The sequence below is a fragment of the Rhipicephalus sanguineus genome, chromosome 10, assembly GCF_013339695.2.
Source record: "Rhipicephalus sanguineus isolate Rsan-2018 chromosome 10, BIME_Rsan_1.4, whole genome shotgun sequence".
Classification (NCBI taxonomy): Eukaryota; Metazoa; Arthropoda; class Arachnida; order Ixodida; family Ixodidae; genus Rhipicephalus; species Rhipicephalus sanguineus.
In genome coordinates, this window is record NC_051185.1 from 30,047,857 (window position 1) to 30,066,465 (window position 18,609).

General features: G+C 46.8%; 1 protein-coding gene across 1 annotated transcript in view; it reads left to right on the forward strand.

Annotated features, from left to right (window-relative positions):
- The first annotated feature begins 319 nt into the window (after positions 1-319).
- The window catches only part of LOC119407322 (mucin-19), a 46,203-nt gene continuing 27,913 nt past the window's right edge, over positions 320-18,609 (forward strand). Inside the window, exons 1-3 of the mRNA XM_037674238.2 lie at positions 320-430; positions 9,511-9,639; positions 17,792-17,955. Of these exons, the coding sequence (XP_037530166.1) occupies positions 406-430; positions 9,511-9,639; positions 17,792-17,955 (318 nt within the window). The 5' untranslated portion in view covers positions 320-405. The remainder of the gene's footprint in view (positions 431-9,510; positions 9,640-17,791; positions 17,956-18,609) is intronic.

The window sequence follows — 18,609 nt, forward strand, 5'->3', positions numbered from 1 at the left end:
GGCTAGCCAAGTGACATGGTTAATCCGTGTTTTGAACGCCCATCACAAAAAACACGCACGTTTTTTCTTCAAGAACCGACTACGCCCACAAAATCCACGAGTACCCGCGACCATAGAGTTTCCTACAATACTTACTAGAGGGAGCTCTGGCGCTAGTGTCTATGGGAGCTGCAACGCATGACAATGACGCTTCAGCCAGCATGGGAATGATGGGTAGTACACAAATTTGTCTGAACTTCGTAGTTTCGGCTCCGTTTCCGCGACACGCGCCGTGCGGACGCCAAGCGGTGCCTGAATCGGAACGTTCCCATGATTCCCGCTGATTAAATAACGCATGCGCACTGGGGTCATTGCAAATGGCGGATTCTGTTATTGTTCCATGGCGCACATCACGGGGATGAAATTATGCTCGAAAAAATATCTCAAGCAGGTGAGTTGACGTTTCTTTCGCTTGCACGCCGAATCGGTTAGGAACGAGGTGTTGCACAGACCACTTTTTCGCCCGCTACGACGCTGCAAAAGGGCCGATCACCGCCGTGATCCGCGGGTGTTCAGACGATTTTCTCGATCGACCCATTTGAGCCTTTCGAAAATCGTCCCTTGCCTCGACGAAACAGTTTCGATACGTCATTGCCTTCGAGTCCGGTGCACGCAGTAGACAGCGAGCAACGTTCTGAACCGCGGTTGAGCTCTGCACGGAGCGTAAAAAGTTGTGTGCGGCAGGGCAACTTCGAATCGGTCCCACTCCCCCCCCTCCTCCTGTTTGTTGCGTTGGCTGGACGGGAGACCGCAGAAGCCTAGGCGCTGTTAGGCTTAGCTGGAGCCCGATTTTTATCCCGTATCGCGAACCAAAACGCTCGCAAAACGCTTCCGACGCCCGGCGCGTCGTCGGCGAGCGCTAGAGGAACGCCAGCGAGCGGCGATCCCGGTCATAGCATGGCATGCCGTCCGATGTTGCGACGCCGCGCGCAGCCGATCTCAGCTCAGATGTGTTTTGAGCCCGCACGGGCCCTCTCATCTGTTCGGTAACCTTCAGCAACCAAAACTAGCGATAGGCGCGATTAACGCGCCGTACAAGACGAATCGGGCGGCACAAATCTCGCTGACGAAAATTCGGCGCGCCCGCTTTGCGTCGTAACGCGCTGAAAAACGTGCACTTTCGGGCCGCGTCCTTCGCCGTCGTGTAACCGATAGGAGCAGTCGCGGTGCAGAACCGCGGCGCGCTTGTTAACTCGCCCCGTCTGCCGATGCGCGCTTCCCTCCCCGAACTGTCGCATCTCGCGTTTGTGTTCTGGTGCCTCGTCGTTCGTTGCCAGCTCGGCTTTTCAACTTGGTGCACGGCCTGCGGCGCTCGCGCTATCGGGCCGTGCGATGCAGTGCGCGCTACGGGACACCCATCGATTTTGACGACGGGACAGCGTTAGGCCTACTTCCCTACTAGTCCTAGCGTTCCGACGTGCGGCTGCCGCTACGTTTGATCGCCGTCGCTGCCTTTAACGACTACGATCTGCGCTCGATTCGCTTTCCGACGGCATGCTTGTGCGTCAGGACGCACCCGAGGCTAGCGTCGGGTTTTTATGTAACTCCGCTGCGCGGCCGTATTTATTTCGAAAACTGCGCGTCGCGCGATTGCCCCGTTCGTCCTGCGCTGACCGCCGTAGCGAGGACATTTCTTTAGCGGCCGTGTGTGCGCGTGCTCGTAGTCAGTTGCCGGCCGATTCCTTCCCAGTCCGTAGATAGTCGTAGTCGTGATTTTGTCCCTCTCGAAGTGTCAGCTGCTGGCGCAGACACGAGCCCTTCTCTTGAACGATAATTTGCGGGTGCGGAAATGCCCGGGTCGTCGGTGTGCGTGGTTCGGTTCCAGCGTGGTCGCATGGCGCTTTTGCGAGGCGGGAGGGGGGGGGAGACGAACCTTGAGGCGATGTTCTCGCGCAAGCCTCGCTGTCCATGCTTTTTTACGTTTTTCGAGTGGTCTGCGAAGCGAAATAACTGGACGCTATGAAAGGCGGAAGTGTTCGACGGCGCTTTGTTTTGCGTCGTGCCTTCTTCGCTGGCTTAGCTTGACATGCAGGCACGCCCACTCGGTCCCCGAAATTAATAAGCCGGCGACCCAGCAGCTTGAGTGTGTGGCGTCTCGCCTTCATTTTATTCCATCGGGGATCTCTCTTAAATCGGCGTGTGCGTGGTCTGACTGTCGCGCAATTTTCACGCCGATCAGGAACGATCATTTTGAGAGCTGCCCCGTCTTTTTTTTTTTTTTGTCTCCCCCCCCCCACTCGTGCATTGGACGCGAACTGGCCATCTTGTAACCCGGTTATTCTTGGTTTTTCGTCTTTTACGCTTCGTACCTTTAATTCGAGATGTCGAAACTTCAGATTGTCAGGTTCCCTGCGCGAAACTTCCAATGCCGGAAGTCGTGCGAATAAAATGTGAACTTCATTATTTATGTTGTTCACTCGCCTCGGTCGATTCTTCCCAAGCTAGATGCAGCTAAATAAACCCGCACTTTTTTTTTTCATTGTTGCACACTTTGGCGAGCATGTTTCGTGTTGCATTGGCAACATGTAAAGGGTTTTTCCTGCTCTGGTTGCATGGCAGTGCATCTCACTGTAACAGCTAGCTAGGGATGTAGTACTCGTTGCAGCAAGACACGACACTTGGCAAGTGAAATACATCACGCCGGGGCTGTGAACCCTCACGTTGTCCTCTGCGCTGCTACGATAGTCGCCGTGAGGTCCGTCCTATCCTGTGGCAATTAAAAGAAGCGGAGAGTTGGACATGCCAAGTTGCTGCCACCACAATTGTGCAGTCACCGTACTGCATGGTCTAGCAAACTGTTGGCCAATTCCGCTGGGTCAGAAGAGTCGGAACACTGCACGAATGAGGCTGTAGCCATGCGGTTGTTTCACGTAAGCTAACTGTATGATGAGAACCAGGCCTTCCGGTTTATCGCAGTCATAGAATGACACTTGTCGAATCAAAACGCCTTTTTCCTAATCGGCTGTGCAAGCGGGAGCTTGTTTTTCTGGCTTGCATCAAATGCCGCAGAAGCCTACACCGTGGAAATGTTTTGAATGAACTGTGCAGAATATGCCGGGCAATAGTTAAAAGGTTGGGGAATAGTTTCCCAGTTGGATGCTTCTGGGTTTCCGTATTGGTTAGCTCTATTGGTTAATGCTGTCGTAATACTCCCAGGATTGGCCAGTGTTGCGTGCAAACCTGTGTCAAACCATTTGTGGGAGTGTGGCCATACACTGGCATTTAGAAAGAACCCCCAAATGTGCACTTTTGTTTATTTCATTACCCCCAGGGTCAACAGTCATTACAGCGGGAGAGGCTGTACAAAAAAAAAAGACAAAAATAAAAAAATCAGTGTCGAACACGCAGTTAAATAGTTACATTCACTAATTATTAATCAATCACAATTGGTCACTTAAGTACACGTGTCACTGGAAAAACTTAAACATAGTCATTCTAACATGCAAAGAAAACATCATTAGACGTAATAGAGGCTGCACTTGAAGGTAAAATTGGCTCCATTCACGGATTGTTCTAGGAAAAGAGAATCGATGTACATCAGTCTTGCATGCTATCTTCCATACCTAGAGCATGTGATCTATGGCATCGTGCAGTGTCCACGGTAACTATACAGCTTGCCATGCTGAAATCGGCCAACGGCCGTAGACTTGGGTATAAGGCAACATTTGTAGATAGAAGAGGGAGCAATTTCTAGCTGACCTTGAGAATTGCAAATTCCGGGTCGCGTGCTGCGCTGTATGGCTCGCATGTTCTCAGGAGTCTCGGCTACCGATCTGCAGCATTTTCTGACCATGCTGGAAATGTGTTGCAGGGTCCCTTTAATAGAAGAGAAAAACCAAGGTCAAGGTCTCATTTTTGAATTGTGTGCCAAAAATCTCCATAGGTGAGAATGGATTTCAAAATGGGTTTTTTTTTTTTTTCATCATTTTGGCCATATTAACCCCATGAAATTTCCTGAAACTGGGCACTTCAGGCCTCTGGCCCCCGCAGAAGATGATGTACTTAATTTTTACCGATTGGGAACTACATAGGCCCTAGTTGACGCGGTCAAAATCCAGGACGTCACGGTGATTGGTTCAAGAACTTGAGGGTGGAGTCCCCACGCGCACTTCCCTATTGTGCGTTTTCCTGCTTACCCAGCATTGGCTGGCGGCAGGTATGGTGATTTTGGAAGAGAGAAAGCAGTGTCTAAGAGTAATTGACTGATACGAGAGAAATAGTTTTTCTCTTTAATGTCCCTCTAACCTTGGGTCAGTGCCAACAGTAGCACTTTAGCAAGCATACCAGAAAGAGATCTGGTATCAGTCGGAAATAACCACAACTCACAAAGATTGTAATCTAAATGCAGCTCCTAGTTTAGCTTGCTCGATGACAGATTCAAGGTCACATTGTGGGTGAAGTTCTGCTGGTGACCACACAATCAGAAACCAAAGGTCTGAAGCAGGCGTCTCGTGTCGATTTTGCTCTGGGAACCGTGATTCTTTGCCTAAAACAAGCATCGGCTGCAATGCTGGAAGAATGGTACTGCGGGCGGAACAAAAGTACTGGGTTACTGTATTAGGGTGGCTAACTGGGTGTGTTGTCTTGGCATGATCCATGGTAAAAGGTGTGAAGGCTATGACGAACAATGGGATATACCTTGCACAAGCTTGTTGCTGAGCGCGGAACGAAATTTCGCACTCTTTATTAAATGCGGGACCATGCTGCTTCCATCAAGCAGCTCACCCCTTGCGGCGGCGTGCTGGTGCACTGCCAATCCTGAGGGCACAGGTTCAAGTCCCGGCCACGGCGGCCTCGTTTCGTTTGGGAGTGAAATTCAAAAATCGCGCATGTACTTAGATTTAAGTGCATGTTAAAGGGGCCCCACAACACTTTTTCAGCATGGTCAGAAAACACTGCTGATTTGTAGTCGAGGCTCCTGAGGACACGCAAGCCAAACATCACAGTGCAGCACGTAGCCTGGAATTTACAATTAATTCTCAAACTCAACTAGAAATTGCTCCCTCTTCTTTCTGCAAGTGATGCCATATACTCTAATGATCGTGCCATATACTCAAAATCACGACCATTGGCTGATTTGAGCAGCTGCGGGAGGCCGCCACGTGCCTGCGCTCGTGATCACACTGAAAGTAAGCCGTGCATTCAAAGGGGAAAAAAAGAAAAGGTGCTCAAGGTCACGACGTGCACGTGATGTAATTTCTTTCCCCCGTGCCATCCCTCCCTGCTTAGCTTCCAGCGTGCTCGTCGGGACGAGAGAAGAGAGAAAGCAGTTATGGCGTGCAACAAATCTCTATCTCCGCTTGTACTTGACGGATTCTGAAAACTTTTGCTGCAGTCGATTCGCGAGGCAATAGACTTTTTAAATGAAGCCATTCGATGGTTACTTGGAAAAGTGTTGCATGGCCTCCTTAAGGAACCCCAGGTCGCCAAAAGTAACCTGTAGTCTCCCCACTTCAGTGTGCCTCATAATCGTACCGTGGTTCTTGCAGCGACGGCCCAGTGGTTACAGCGGCTGTTTGCAGAGCTGAAAGACGTGGGTCATTTTGATGGAGGTGAAAGGCTAGAAGCCTGTGCGATGTCAGTGCATGTTAAGGAACCCCGGATGGTTGTATTTATCCGAAGCCTTCCACTACGGCCTCTCTCATAGTGCGAGTCTCTTTAGGACGTCGAACCCCGTAAACCAACCAATCATATTGTGGTTTTTGCTGATGAAACCCAATAATTTAATTTTTAATTTTCTTGCCGAATGGCCTTGAGCATATTCTGCTGCGACAACTCCGGCCTAATAATGGAATTAAGACGCTCCTGTTGTGCAAGCAGAGAGCGGCTTTGATTTACGACTTCAATTCTGAGTAAATTGAACAAAACACCTTTATTATGTTCTCGAAACAATATTGCGTGCGCTCGTAAATGGAGGATTTCTCAGCTGTTTTCTCTGTCAGATAGTTTTCACATAAATGCTCTAGCCGATGAGGCATCTTGTATCGCATTTGTGCAGGTGTTGCAAATGCTGACATCACCTCTTGCTTCTTTAGTCAAAACGTGTGCTTTCAGGTTTTAACCCTTTGTTTACAGTCTTTTTTGGCCAAAAACGATATAGAACATGTGGATTTTTTTTATTTGCCTACTTCATTCTACGTGTCTTCAAACAGCTAAAAAAATTATTTAATGGTGCTGTTTTAGCGAGGTACACGCAAAATACCTTTTGAAAATATGCAGAGGATTGGCTTCTCTGCACTGCACCACAAGTGCCCTAACCTCTCCAGACTTTGGGGCAGAAAATGTCTCTTTGAACATAAAAAAAATGAAAATAATGCACAGGAGCAAGCAAGTCCGTGAAAACGAACCTTGGATGCGCCGGCGGGTGTGTGTTTACATCTAACAGCATCCATTACCGATACATTGAGACGCTGTCATCGTTGAAATCCAGTGATTTAGAGAAAATATGCTGCTATATGTAGTCACTGCCACACTTGCAGCAGAACTGAAATTCTCCTTTATTTTTACAAAACTTTGGAGAGCAAGCATATTTTTGTCCTTTTTTTTACTGAACGGAGTTGTTACCAGCAAGCTCGCGCACAGAGGACGACGCCATGTTCTAATTCCGGTTATCAGAATTGAGTCCTTTCTCGACCAAAATTCATGCTTTGAGCGCGTTTGAAAGTGTTTTACTGCGCCAGCTGTTGTAGCCAAAGAGGAATCAGCGAAATGAATCAGGGCAGCTTAACTGCGGTGCCCCCAAATGCTTCTTTCAGGGTGCGCGAGCCCAGCTCGTCTTCAGTGGGAGCGGTAGAAACCGTGTGGACGAGCTCAGCTTGCCTACGATAAGGAAGGGGTTGATATTGCTGTCACATAGCCATTCTGTTGTCACGGTCGAGGCCCAGTGCGGATCGAATTTCTCAACAGCACTTAGCTCCTTTTCTGCAGATTGCACAAATTAGTAGATCGCAATCAAATGTACATTAGGTGACATAAATACATAAAGGTGGGGTTGGGCAAAAGGAAAAAAAAAATGCCCTGCCTGCACCACCTAAGTATCGCAGGCTGAAATGAGTAAATAAGATAAAAAATAAAAAAGTAAAATTTTGATCAAAGAAGAAAAAGGTTTTAGTCGACCGCTTTTTTTTTTTTTTTTTTTTTCACAACTGTATAAGCAGAGCATCTGCTGCCAACAGGTTCTGATCCCCTGTCACACCTACCACATTTCAATGGGGGTGAAATGCAAAAGCAGCCATGTGCTTATATTCTGTGCACCTTAAACAACCCCAAGTGGTCTAGCGTTCATGGTGCTAGACTGCCGACCCAAAGGTTGCGGGATCGAATCCTGGCTGTGGCGGCTGCGTTTCGATGGATGCAAAGTGCTTGAGGCCCGTGTGCTTAAATTTAGTCGCACGTTAAAGAAGAACCTCGGGTGGTCGAAATTTCCGGAGCCCTCCACTACGGCATCTCTCATAATAATGTTGTAGTTTTGGGACATAAAACCTGCACAATTATTATAACCCTGAGTGATCAAAATTAATCCGGAGCGCCCTGCTATGGCATGCCTCATTGTCATGTCATGGTTTTGGCACATAAAACCCCAGAATTTAATTTTTTTTAACTTTAGTTACTTATTGGGTTCCTGAGGAAAGCTGTCTTGGCGGCAGCAAATAGCCACTGAAAAAGCAGCTTAATCTGATCATGATGCGTCACCTTGTAAGGGCCTGCACTTGCTGCTGTCCCTGCTAGTATACCACCTGTATAAGTGAATTGTTGTTAATGGCTATGTTTGGTTACGTTCACAGGCTGCCAGGTTATACTTATGCATGAACTGCGCGTTCTTGACAGACATCTGAAAAAGAAGTCAAATATCTTTTTATCTTCGTAGTGCCGTGGCCCAAGGCTGTCTCTGCCATTGCCATATATGACAGTGCCTAAGGATTAAACATTATATTGTAAGCAAACTCCCCATTTTTATATAATTACTAGCACTCGTAGACAAACTGTAGGGGGCATTTTGTACGTTGGAAGCCATGGTCATGAAGCAAATTGTGACAGTGGAATATTGTAACTGAAAGGCAAATTAGTGTTTTCAGTAGAGTATGGCTGTGGAGCAACAGGAGTGGTAAGCAGTGACAACATTGAAAAATATGCGGAAAGGATAAGCATGGCCATAAAAAACCCATTTTTCAAGATGTCTTCACCTTTTTTTTTTTTTAGCTAGGAAGTTTACCACAACAATCGTGGCACTAGCATCTTAAAGGGACACTGAAAAGAAAGACTTATTTTCTCCTCATATTAATAAATTACTCTTTCACAATTCCAAAATCATCACACTTGCCGCGGGAAGACGCTTGGTAAGCGAGAAAACGCGCAAAAAGAAAATCGACCACCACAAAAATTTTTAGAATCTATCAAGTACGAGCGGATTTACAAAGATTTGTCGCACGCTGTAATTGCTTTTCTCTCGTCCTGACAAGCGTGCTATAAGCTAAGCAGGGAGGGATGGCACGAGGGAAAGAAGTTACGTCACGCATGCGTCGTGACCTTGAGCATTTTTTTTCTTGAAACGCGCAGCTTGCTTGTGTGATCGCGTGGGCACGTGGCGGCCTCTTGCGGCAGCCATGGCAACCATGCAGCTCGCAATGCTCAAATCAGCCACTGGCGGTGAATTTGGGTGCGTGGCATAGTCACTTGGGTATATGGTATCATTTCTAGAGAAGAGAGGGAACGACTTCTAGCCGACTTTGAGAATTGTATGTTCCAGGCCGCATGCTGCGCTGTAATGTTTGGCTCGCGTGTTCTCAGAAGCCTCGACTACCAATCGGCACTGCTGTCAGCATTGTTTCGAAGATGTATTGCAGGGCCCCTTTAGCATGCACCTGAATATTCACGAGTACACGAGTATTCCTGCATTTTGCCCCCAATGACAATGCAGCCTCTGTGGTCAGTGATCAAACCCGCGTCCTCGAGCTTATTAGTGCGACACCTTGCCAGCAAAGGTATCACGGTGGGTAAAGCCACAAATACAAAAAACTAGAAATAACACTACATGAACGAGGGTGGAAATGAACCCCTCGTCTTCAAGAACAGCTAGGCCAAATTTTGTGTGTGAATCTTCTTATGTGTACAGTCGCTCTCAATACAAGTTGCCACATGCTGCCCATGGTCAAAGCGGTGCCAAAACTGCACGGTGGAGGAGACATCGAAGCACTGTTTCGACTGCTGGTATTTCCAAGACAAATTTCACGTTTGCCGGTGTTACAGTGTAGGCTTGGGGCGCCTTCAACCATGACCACCATGTTACAGCTCATTCTGAGCGCCACTGTACCTTGCTCTACATCCTCGACCTTGTTCCCTACTGCCGCTGTTGTGGTCAAGCTGAGCCAAAACAGCTTTCTGGCTTCACACAAAATTGAGCATTAACATTCATCCTCTGTATCTTTGATTGGCTCGGGCTGAGTGCCTTCTTTGTGCCTTGTGGTGGTGCAGATATGGAGGAAGGGGAAGGCCAGGACCTAGCCACCACAGTATTGACCTGTGAGGGGGACCTGCGCGACCCCGGATTCCCGGGGCGTCTACGGAGCCTCGTGCTGCGCCTCCGGGAACTCATCTCCGATGGTGAGCACTGCTGCACTGAAGCCCACTTCCAGACTGTTTGTTTTATTTTATTTATTTATTTATACATACCGCAGCCCTTCATAGGCTATGGCAGGAGTGGCGACAACATCACTTGTCAATTGCAGACAGAAAATCAGTTATTGGCAAAGCACAAGCAGTTCCAGGCAGTTCATTCCAACATTCAGTTGTTGAAGCACAGTAGCTATATTTGTGCAAGTCAGTTCTAGATTTAAGTGGCAAAAGGTTAAGATTGTGCGAACTTAGAGTCCAGGAAGGTTGAGCAAACTTAAAGTATATATTTAAGCGGGTAGAGCGGGGGGATTTAATTAAGGCGTGCGGGAACTTTAAGCTTTCCTTGTGGTGACGTGTTGCCAGAGCGGTAATTTGAGATTAGAGAGATTAGAAGAAGGTGATGGAGTTCCTCTTGTAATGACGATAGATAAAACTAACAGATTCCTTTTGTACGTTGACATTGCGTTTAAATGGGCACTGATGCGAACATTTTCAGTTGTCGTTTTTTTGTGTCAACTGAAAAGCCAACCTCTCAAGAGCCTAGAAAATGTACTGGTAAGCGTAAGCGCGCCCTGAAAAATTCATGGCAATACATTTCTAATAGCTAGTTTTGGTTTCTACCACAATCAGACGTCACGACACGGCATGAGCTTCCCATCACATGCTTGCGCAAGATATCGTAAGTTTCCATGGCCGCTCCGCTCCGTGGCTCCTTTGGCGACGCATAAGCAGCCATACAGTATGTTTTGGTACCTGTCGTTATCACAAACCAGCTATACTGGTGCGTGAGGTCACGAGAATTGGTACTGTAGCCTGATGTTGCGCTAGTGTCGATGTGAGTAGGTGCACCATGCGAAAATTGACTGTAATGACAAAATTAAATACTTTATCAACATTTCCTGAGCTTCACACTTGCTCACAGTCCTCTCTGTATACAAGAGATTTGTAAGCAACAACTGCTCTATTCTTCTGTACCAACGCATATAAATTCCAGAAACCATATAACCGTGCATGCGCACGCATAACAAGTTAAAAGGCCATTCCAAGGCCATTGAGAGTAAAGCAGATGCTTGTCTCAGTGATACGTCCTTGACCCTGTCCTCAGCCAAACATAAATTCAGGTGCTCGTGAATGTCTGTGGTGTGACTTGCACACTTTTCTGTCTTGTTATGCGGGGGCATGCACGGTTATGTGGTTTCTGGCATTTATAAGCATTGGTGCAAAGAGAATTAAGCAGTTTGTTTGTTTTTTTTTTGGTGTTTGTACTGATTGGCACTGGAATTTCACCTTAAAAGTGATGTACCAGCTACCGAAATTTTATCGTTATCATTGCATTAGTGATAGGACGTGTCAGCTTAGGAAAATCCAGCTGTCCATTTGATCTGATGCCAGCGGTGTGTATGCAAGTGCTAATGGGGGCTGTATGGAGAGTGGAGTGACGAGGAAGAGCTGCATCTGAGTAAATAAGTAAACATAAACGTGTTCCAAAGGCAGGATCTGAGCTTCTGGGCCTTGTAGTACAGAGGCCCAATGCTCATCAACATCTCTTATGGCTATGCACTTCAAGTTAAAGTGGTGGACAGTGCCCCCAAATGCTGCCCTATATCACTTCTCCTGTTGCATATTCTATTTTTTTTTGTCTGCTTCTTAGCTGAAACATTTGCAAAGTATCATCGCATTACTTTTTGCTTTTTTTTTTATAGAGTATGTAGAAGAGCTGGGCAATCCTGACTGGTAAGAGTGAATGGTATAACTTGATTTGTAGTGTCAGCTACCAACGCTTACCACCAGGTAACGTTGCAGCCGCCAAGAAATATACATTTTTGTCTGGACTAATGTAATAAGTATATTCATGTGTTGGCACTTCGGTGGCAGCTGAGGCGTGAACTACAACACACAATGTTCTAAGGGCAAATAAAAAAAAATACACATGATCTGCATCACAGAGCCCATTTTAGGCCCCAATCTTCGCAATCAACCTCGCTTATGTACTGTGGGTAAACAGGTACGAGTGAAGGCAGGATGAATGGGTCCTAAGTGCATGGGATTTCACATGTTTAAGCCAAGGGGTGTTGTACACTCAAACCTCATTATAACAAAGTCACATCTGCCACGAAAATAACTTCGTTATATCCAAAAATTCGTTATAAACGTTTATTTGTAACATTGTACCTAAGACAAGACTATTCTTTATTTACTTTGTTATAACCGATAATTCGTTGTATCCGTGTTCGTTATATCGAGGTTTTAGTGTAGGTAGTTGAAAGAATGATTTAGCCATTGATTTAGCACAGGCTGACAGCTTGTGCACACCTTGATTGCAATTAAGATCGGTCTTTCATCATAATGTTATTAATTTTTGAAGAAAAGCCCTGTAGAATAGCCAGAGATGTCGAAGAAGCATTGTCCGGGCTGGTACAGGTCAAGTCATTGAAGCATGTTGAAACCCGGAAAGAGATCTATGTCGTCTCCTCTAAGTTCAGAATAACTTCGCATTATGAATGTGGTTTCCATCGGAAGCGCCTGCCACTTACTGCCAGAGAAAACTTGCAGACTGGCAACATTAGTTTAGAATTTGCCTACAGTATGTTTACTCGCATAGGACACTTTTCATGTGAATGTGGAAAATTGAAACCTCAATGCAGGATCAAGCAGCAGCCACTGCAGAACACCCTTTGGGAAAGAAATGGGGGGAGGGGGCATTAGACAAAGCCATGATACAATAATATTATTGGTTGATCACTGGTGTCTGCAAGTCTTTAATCAAAATCAAGACACAAAAACTTAAAATAAGCAGAGATGTCACATCACCCTCCATTCACTACCTCTTGTAATCTGTTGTTTTGGGTTTTAATAGGATCCACTACCTCTTGTAATCTGTTGTTTTGGGTTTTAATAGGATCCACTAAGGGCTACCGCATACTCGTCCATTAGGTGAAATGTTCAGTGTTCAGTGATATGAGTATCCTAGATGCTGAAATGGCCCCAGCAACAGTTTTTAGACAGACCCTCACGTTTCGGGACCCGTTCAGTTTCCTTCCGCAGGGGGTCAGGCTCTATCGGTTGTGGAGGCACTGTCGTTTCTTCTACCGCGTCGCGAAGACCATGGGCGTGTACAGTGAGCAGCGTTCCCATCAAGCGGTTAATTTTGCCGGGAGTGCTCTGAACATAGCAAGACTTGTGGAGAAGCCTCTTTGCGAGTTTGTCTCGGTGTCAATCACAAAAGCACCATTGAAATCGATTACGTGGTAACACTTTTCACTGTGCTTGGCAAGGGCCACTGCGCTGCACTTCTATTCTCCACACGTCATTCTTGTGTTGGCACATTTTCTTTCATCCGTGTAACTGGCTGTGTAAATGGGTGGGCAGTCATGCAGGGAGCATGGTTGGCATGCCCTTTTCCGGCAAGTTAAAGGGACTGACAACCGATTTTTATGGACCCAGTTTTTTTACTGCTCAACGGAAAGCTTCGCCTCGGTAGTGGCTAAACCTGCAGCGGTTGAATCCAAAAGTGCGTGGATATTTTGTAAGCAGAATTTTTTTATCTGAAAAGGCTCTCAAAAAATTTACTCCCTTCTTCCAGTGATAGCGATGCCAGTAGCGCCCCCTTGCAAACTGTTCATTACACTCAAGGTTTTGCTTTCACAGGAGTAAGTGCAACTACGGTTAGCCACCTTCATTTTGACATTTTCAACCATATTTGAATGTAAAAAGCAGGTAGAATAATTTTCATAATGGTCCTCACGTGAGGTAGCTTTATCTCCTAGCAAGCAAGGCGTTCCTAGTACTTCTCCAACTCATCAGCAGGTGCCGCCAGTCCCTCAGCTAACAACTTTCATGCTGCCGCTGTTAAGCATTGGATCATACGTCAGACAAAGATGGTGCCACTGTTCTGGTCACTACAAACGTAGGCTTATGTGTGCTTAAGTAAAAGATCAAAAATAAAGAATTGTACTGCATTTCAATACTTATATAGAACCACCAACCGCGTACACCAGTAAAAGGTCACACGATTGGATTCTTCTGCATCTTCGCTTTTTTGCCCTTGTGGGGCGCCAAAAGTAATTTTTAGTGACTTTAGTGAAGTAATAAAAACGTAAATCTGCATCTAATGTTAATGAGAAAAACGGGGCTCGTCTTAGCCTGTACGATAGACAATTTTTCCATCAGTGGGGTTATCTCAATTTGTGTTCTGAGCGGTTGTCTGTGTCTTTTAATGTCGCCACTTATAGTTCACGGTGTGGCCGCTACACGCGGCAGTTTATGAAAAATGCAATAAATTCAGTATTTTCCGCTATCTTCTGCCTGAAAACAAGGTTGTGTCGAGCAGTTTCAACACCCAGCTTTTCAATAGGGCTGAGAATCTCGGCGGCAAAAGTTTTGTTCAGTATCCCTTTAAAGGGGCACTGACACAAAATTTCAAGCTCGAGATGTGTCCTTCATTCGATTGCTCGGTATGCATAAGTATTTTTGGCCAAACTTGAATGGCATCCGTCACCTGGAAGTTATTTTATTTCGAGGGCAAAGAGCGTGCGAAAGCTCCAAGGGGCTTTCAGCATCCTGCGACATCGGCACTACTGTGACATGTTCGGTGTGGCGCATACCATCCCAAGTGACGATGCGCTAGTAGCGATGACGTCGACGATCCGAGTGTTTTTATCGCGGCACCGACACCTGGAAACACTCACTCCTCATGCCTGATCTTCGTCGTGCCACTTTTCATGATTTCATGAAATTACAAGGCACAAACCACTAAGATAGGCGAAAGGAAAGAGCATGATTCGACGTGTGTTCGTCAGTCAGCATGTCGTGGAACCGTTGTGAGCTGCAGTTAAAATTGTGTTGTTGAAAGCGCGGAAAAAGCAGGTTGAGTGTGTTGTTTTGTTACACGTATGGTACACGCCAACACGACCACGAGCTATCAAAGTGGAGTATCGTATGATATAAATATAATCGCTAACAAGTAACACACAGGTAGCGTTAATAGTGAATTTTAGTTCGTCCGTAGACTTTTTTGCGCTAGCGTAATACCGGGTTACTGCAGCCATAACCGTGAGAGGCCGGATAGGTGGAGCCATCTGGCGGCGCAAAGAAGAATATTTCTCCGCTTGTGTGCAGTCACTATACCGATATTCCATAGACCTCTTTGCATATACCGGAATGCTGTGCATGCTAAAATTCTCTGATATAGCTAATTGAGACACACCACCGAGCATGGCCCAGGAGTGCGTCCCCGGGCACCTCCTCGTTGCTGCTTGGGATGGCGTCCATTTTTGAATCGCTGTATTGCAAAGGGTTGAAGCGAAAATGATTCGCAACGTCGCGTATCGCAGTGATTCCAAGTTCCAGAATGTCTTCTTCAACACTAGTCGACACTTTTGACGGCGGTGACGGCAATGCTGGTGACAAGGCATGACTGAACGTGCACGCCTAGCACACGAAATGTTAGCTGAGCGGCTGCGCCTCACATCACTCCTTTCTGTGGACAAGTGGTCAGCTGGGGCGCGGTCTGGAGGTGACAGCGAGGAAGCGCTGCCAGCGCTAAAAAATGGCGGGCTTTGTGGCCGTTTTGAATCGTGCTAGGTACCGGTGATACAAATCAATAAACAGTCTTGCGTCCTGGCCTTGGTCATCCGAGTCTTGTCAGACAGAGGCCCGTACTCCGGCGGTAGACCTTGTTGCCTACGGCTAGCTCGCTGGTCGTGGTTCGCGTCGATGTCTTCTCCTTGGCGGTGTGGGCTTGGCTCACGGTTAGAGGGTGGCGCTCAGTACATGGGCCGGGAAGCACCTCCACCAGATGTCACGCGGTTGTTACATCGACAAAGACAGCAGTCGGCGTGTTCAAGATGAAACTCTTTATTTGGCCGAACTTGTGGCCGGGAAACGAAAGCTCAAACTACAGCAATACACGCTGTACACTGTTAGTGGCGAACAGAACATCGGCTGTCAATAAACTGATCATGGCTGGGACGCGCCGTCTTTTATACATCATGCATCGAACTTTCCAGCCTTATCGCTGGTGGTTGCGCAAGCTCTGGAATAATCTTGACTATTTGTGTCATGTGCGCAATCTTGACAAAATGATCTACTACAATCTGGAATGTTCTCAGACATTCTGGTGCGGCCCACGCAAGACTTGATCACACGTGCAACGGACCAGTTACAAAAACATAGCAAAAGGAGCGCGCGTGGCAATACGTAACTGTAAAAATTTATCATTTTTTGCTTCAGCGAGCCTTGATGAACAGCGAGACTCTCTCTGACTAAAATTGCCACTCTCCATCCTTGGTTGATGACAGTTGGAGACTTCTGCTTTAATGTTTACAGCATGTGGTGGCGCTAGCACCCCCTGTAAAGTCATTTGCGCCTCATGGCACACACGCGTCTTGCGTATTGGCCTCATTTAGGGTAAACGGCCACCGAGGAAGATGTGGCGCTGTGCACGCGCGGGTTAGGGTTAGCGCGGTGGCGCCGACAGCGCCGCCATGGAAAGGTTAGGCCGGCACATAAAAACAGCAACGCTTTTTGGGGATTGGTAGCATGCATGGATAGGCGCCTCCCGCAGTAGGTCCGTTGGGGACGATACCGCGGCTCGTTTCCTGCGGGCCCCTCTTGTTGAGTCCAACATCGGCGATGCCGCATTCGCGGTGCATTGTATTCTTATGTTGTTTTTGTGTTTGTTATGTTTTCTGTGTATGCTATTGGCATTGTATAAGTTTACTTAGCATGTTACTGGTTGTGTATCAGATTCGGCGGGCGAGCTCATCATATGTAAAAAGCAAGTTAATAAATGTGGACGGCTTGTTTGTTGCTCGCCTGCGTCTACTGTCTTCTTCTGTTCCGAGAGCAGCGATATCTTCAGACCCCACAAGCATTTTGCATAGCACCTCAACTATTTCACATGCCTGCTTAGCCTATCAGCACCTGCTGAAAGCAAATGTCTATAAAGGAGTACTTGCAAAAAATTTTTAAGGCGAGATAACTTGTGGGATAGATTTGTGTGGACATACATGCATCATCTACAAAATGTCAAGGGTAATATAGCCTAGAACATATTTAAAATCAATTTTAAAGTGCGTATCACGCAACTACATGTGAAACGCCCCACCTCGTGACATCCACACCAACTTGTTTTCAATGTAGACAACCAACAAACACCTGCATCACGAGTTAGCATTGACTGCCTTGCGGGTGCTCTCTCCTAGCAGACATTTTCAACAAAAAAAGGGAGCACCTCTTTTATGGACTTGCATGGGAGTACATAGGCTGTCGTCCTTGTCCTTGCTTCGGCAGTGCGTTTTTTTTTTGGGGGGGGGGGGGGGTGGATCACGCATATTAGACAACATCCCAGAGGGGATTATAGCAGCACCCAAGAGAGCCTTCGTTGAAGAGTCAACTCGGTGCTCATGTGAAGGCAGTTTAGTGTGCCCATGTAGCCGGCTATGTTTACATGAAAACCATTCTGGGTCCTGCCTCACTCGGTGCTCTTTGAAGCTGAAACTACTGGGTGCCACAAAACAATCTCTCCAAATAATCAACCGTCTCGCACTCGAGTAAACGAGGTTTCCAGCCGTGATAAGTGCGTCTCTAGCTACTTATCGCAACAGAAAGAAAAAAACAAGATGTAAAATTTTTGTGTCAGTAGTCCTTTGCCAAGTTTCGTCGCGGCTGTTGTAACTTGCATGCAGCTGTTGTATAAACCACCGAAAGAGCTTCATTAACTTGAGTTTGTTGCGACACTAATGTACACTCAAACCTCCATATAACGAACACGTGTATAACAAAATATCGGTTATAACGAAGCAAGTTGAGAATAGCCTTGCAATAGATGCAGTGTTAAGAATATACGTTTATAACGAATTTTCGGATGTAATGAAGTTATTTTCGTTTAATATGTAACTTCCTTATAATGAGGTTTGAGTGGTGTATGTTGGGTGCACCGATGATGCGCTGTGATCACAGCCTTGGCCTTCACTAAAACACGGCGGGCTAGTTGGTTAGCATCCATGATAAATAAGTGCAACATCACAAGTACGAGGAAAGGGAACAGATGCATACACAGCACTTGGCTCTTGGTGTGTTACCGCTTGATGCGTGCCGAGAGTGGCGACTGACCAACACCGTCGGTGTCTCGATGCAGAGGAGCAGCCGCTGTGGGTGAAGAAGGTGGAGCCGTGGAACAGCGTGCGGGTGACGTTCACGCTCCCCCGCGATGCGGCGTTGCGGCTGCGGCAGCTGGCCCAGCGTGGCGACCAGGCACTCCGCGAACTGGGCATCCTCTCGGTCCAGGTCGAGGGAGACCAGGTGAGGGCGTTCAGCTGTCCCATTCATACTCGCTTGCTTGCTTTCTCTCGTTCTTTCCCTCACCCGCAAAGGCGGCTTGGCCGCTTTGGCATAGCACTGGTGAGCCGAGGTCACAGGTTCAATTCCTGGCCACAACAGCCTCATTTCAGTGGCGGAGACATTGAAATATGCCTACCTACTTAGATTTAGGTGTAAATTAAAGAACCCCAGGCGATCATACCTAATCTGTAATCCTTTAATATCGCGTGCCTCATAATCATACCGTGGTTTTGGCATGTAAAACCCCAGAATTTAATTTTCCTTCTTTCCTTCTTTGGTTTTCCTTCTGTTAACAGTGCCTATGATCAGTATGGAATTGTAAGAATGCAATGTTTGTTTTTTTGTTCACTGTGGTACCTTATCACAGACTTGGACAATCCTAAATAGCAGGCTTGGTAGAGTAGTTTAGTGTCACTTAGTTTGGTGTGTTGCTTTTCCGGTGTGATATATCTGACTTCAGTGTGCATGATAAGTGGCAACAAACCATTGAATTGGTTTAAACCTCCTGCACTAAACTGAATTGGTAGAACACGTAATAATTGTGGCACCAGGCTGCCTTGTCATTAGGCCTTACAATCCTGCCTAAGACCTTGCTTGCTTTTCAGTCTTTTCAGT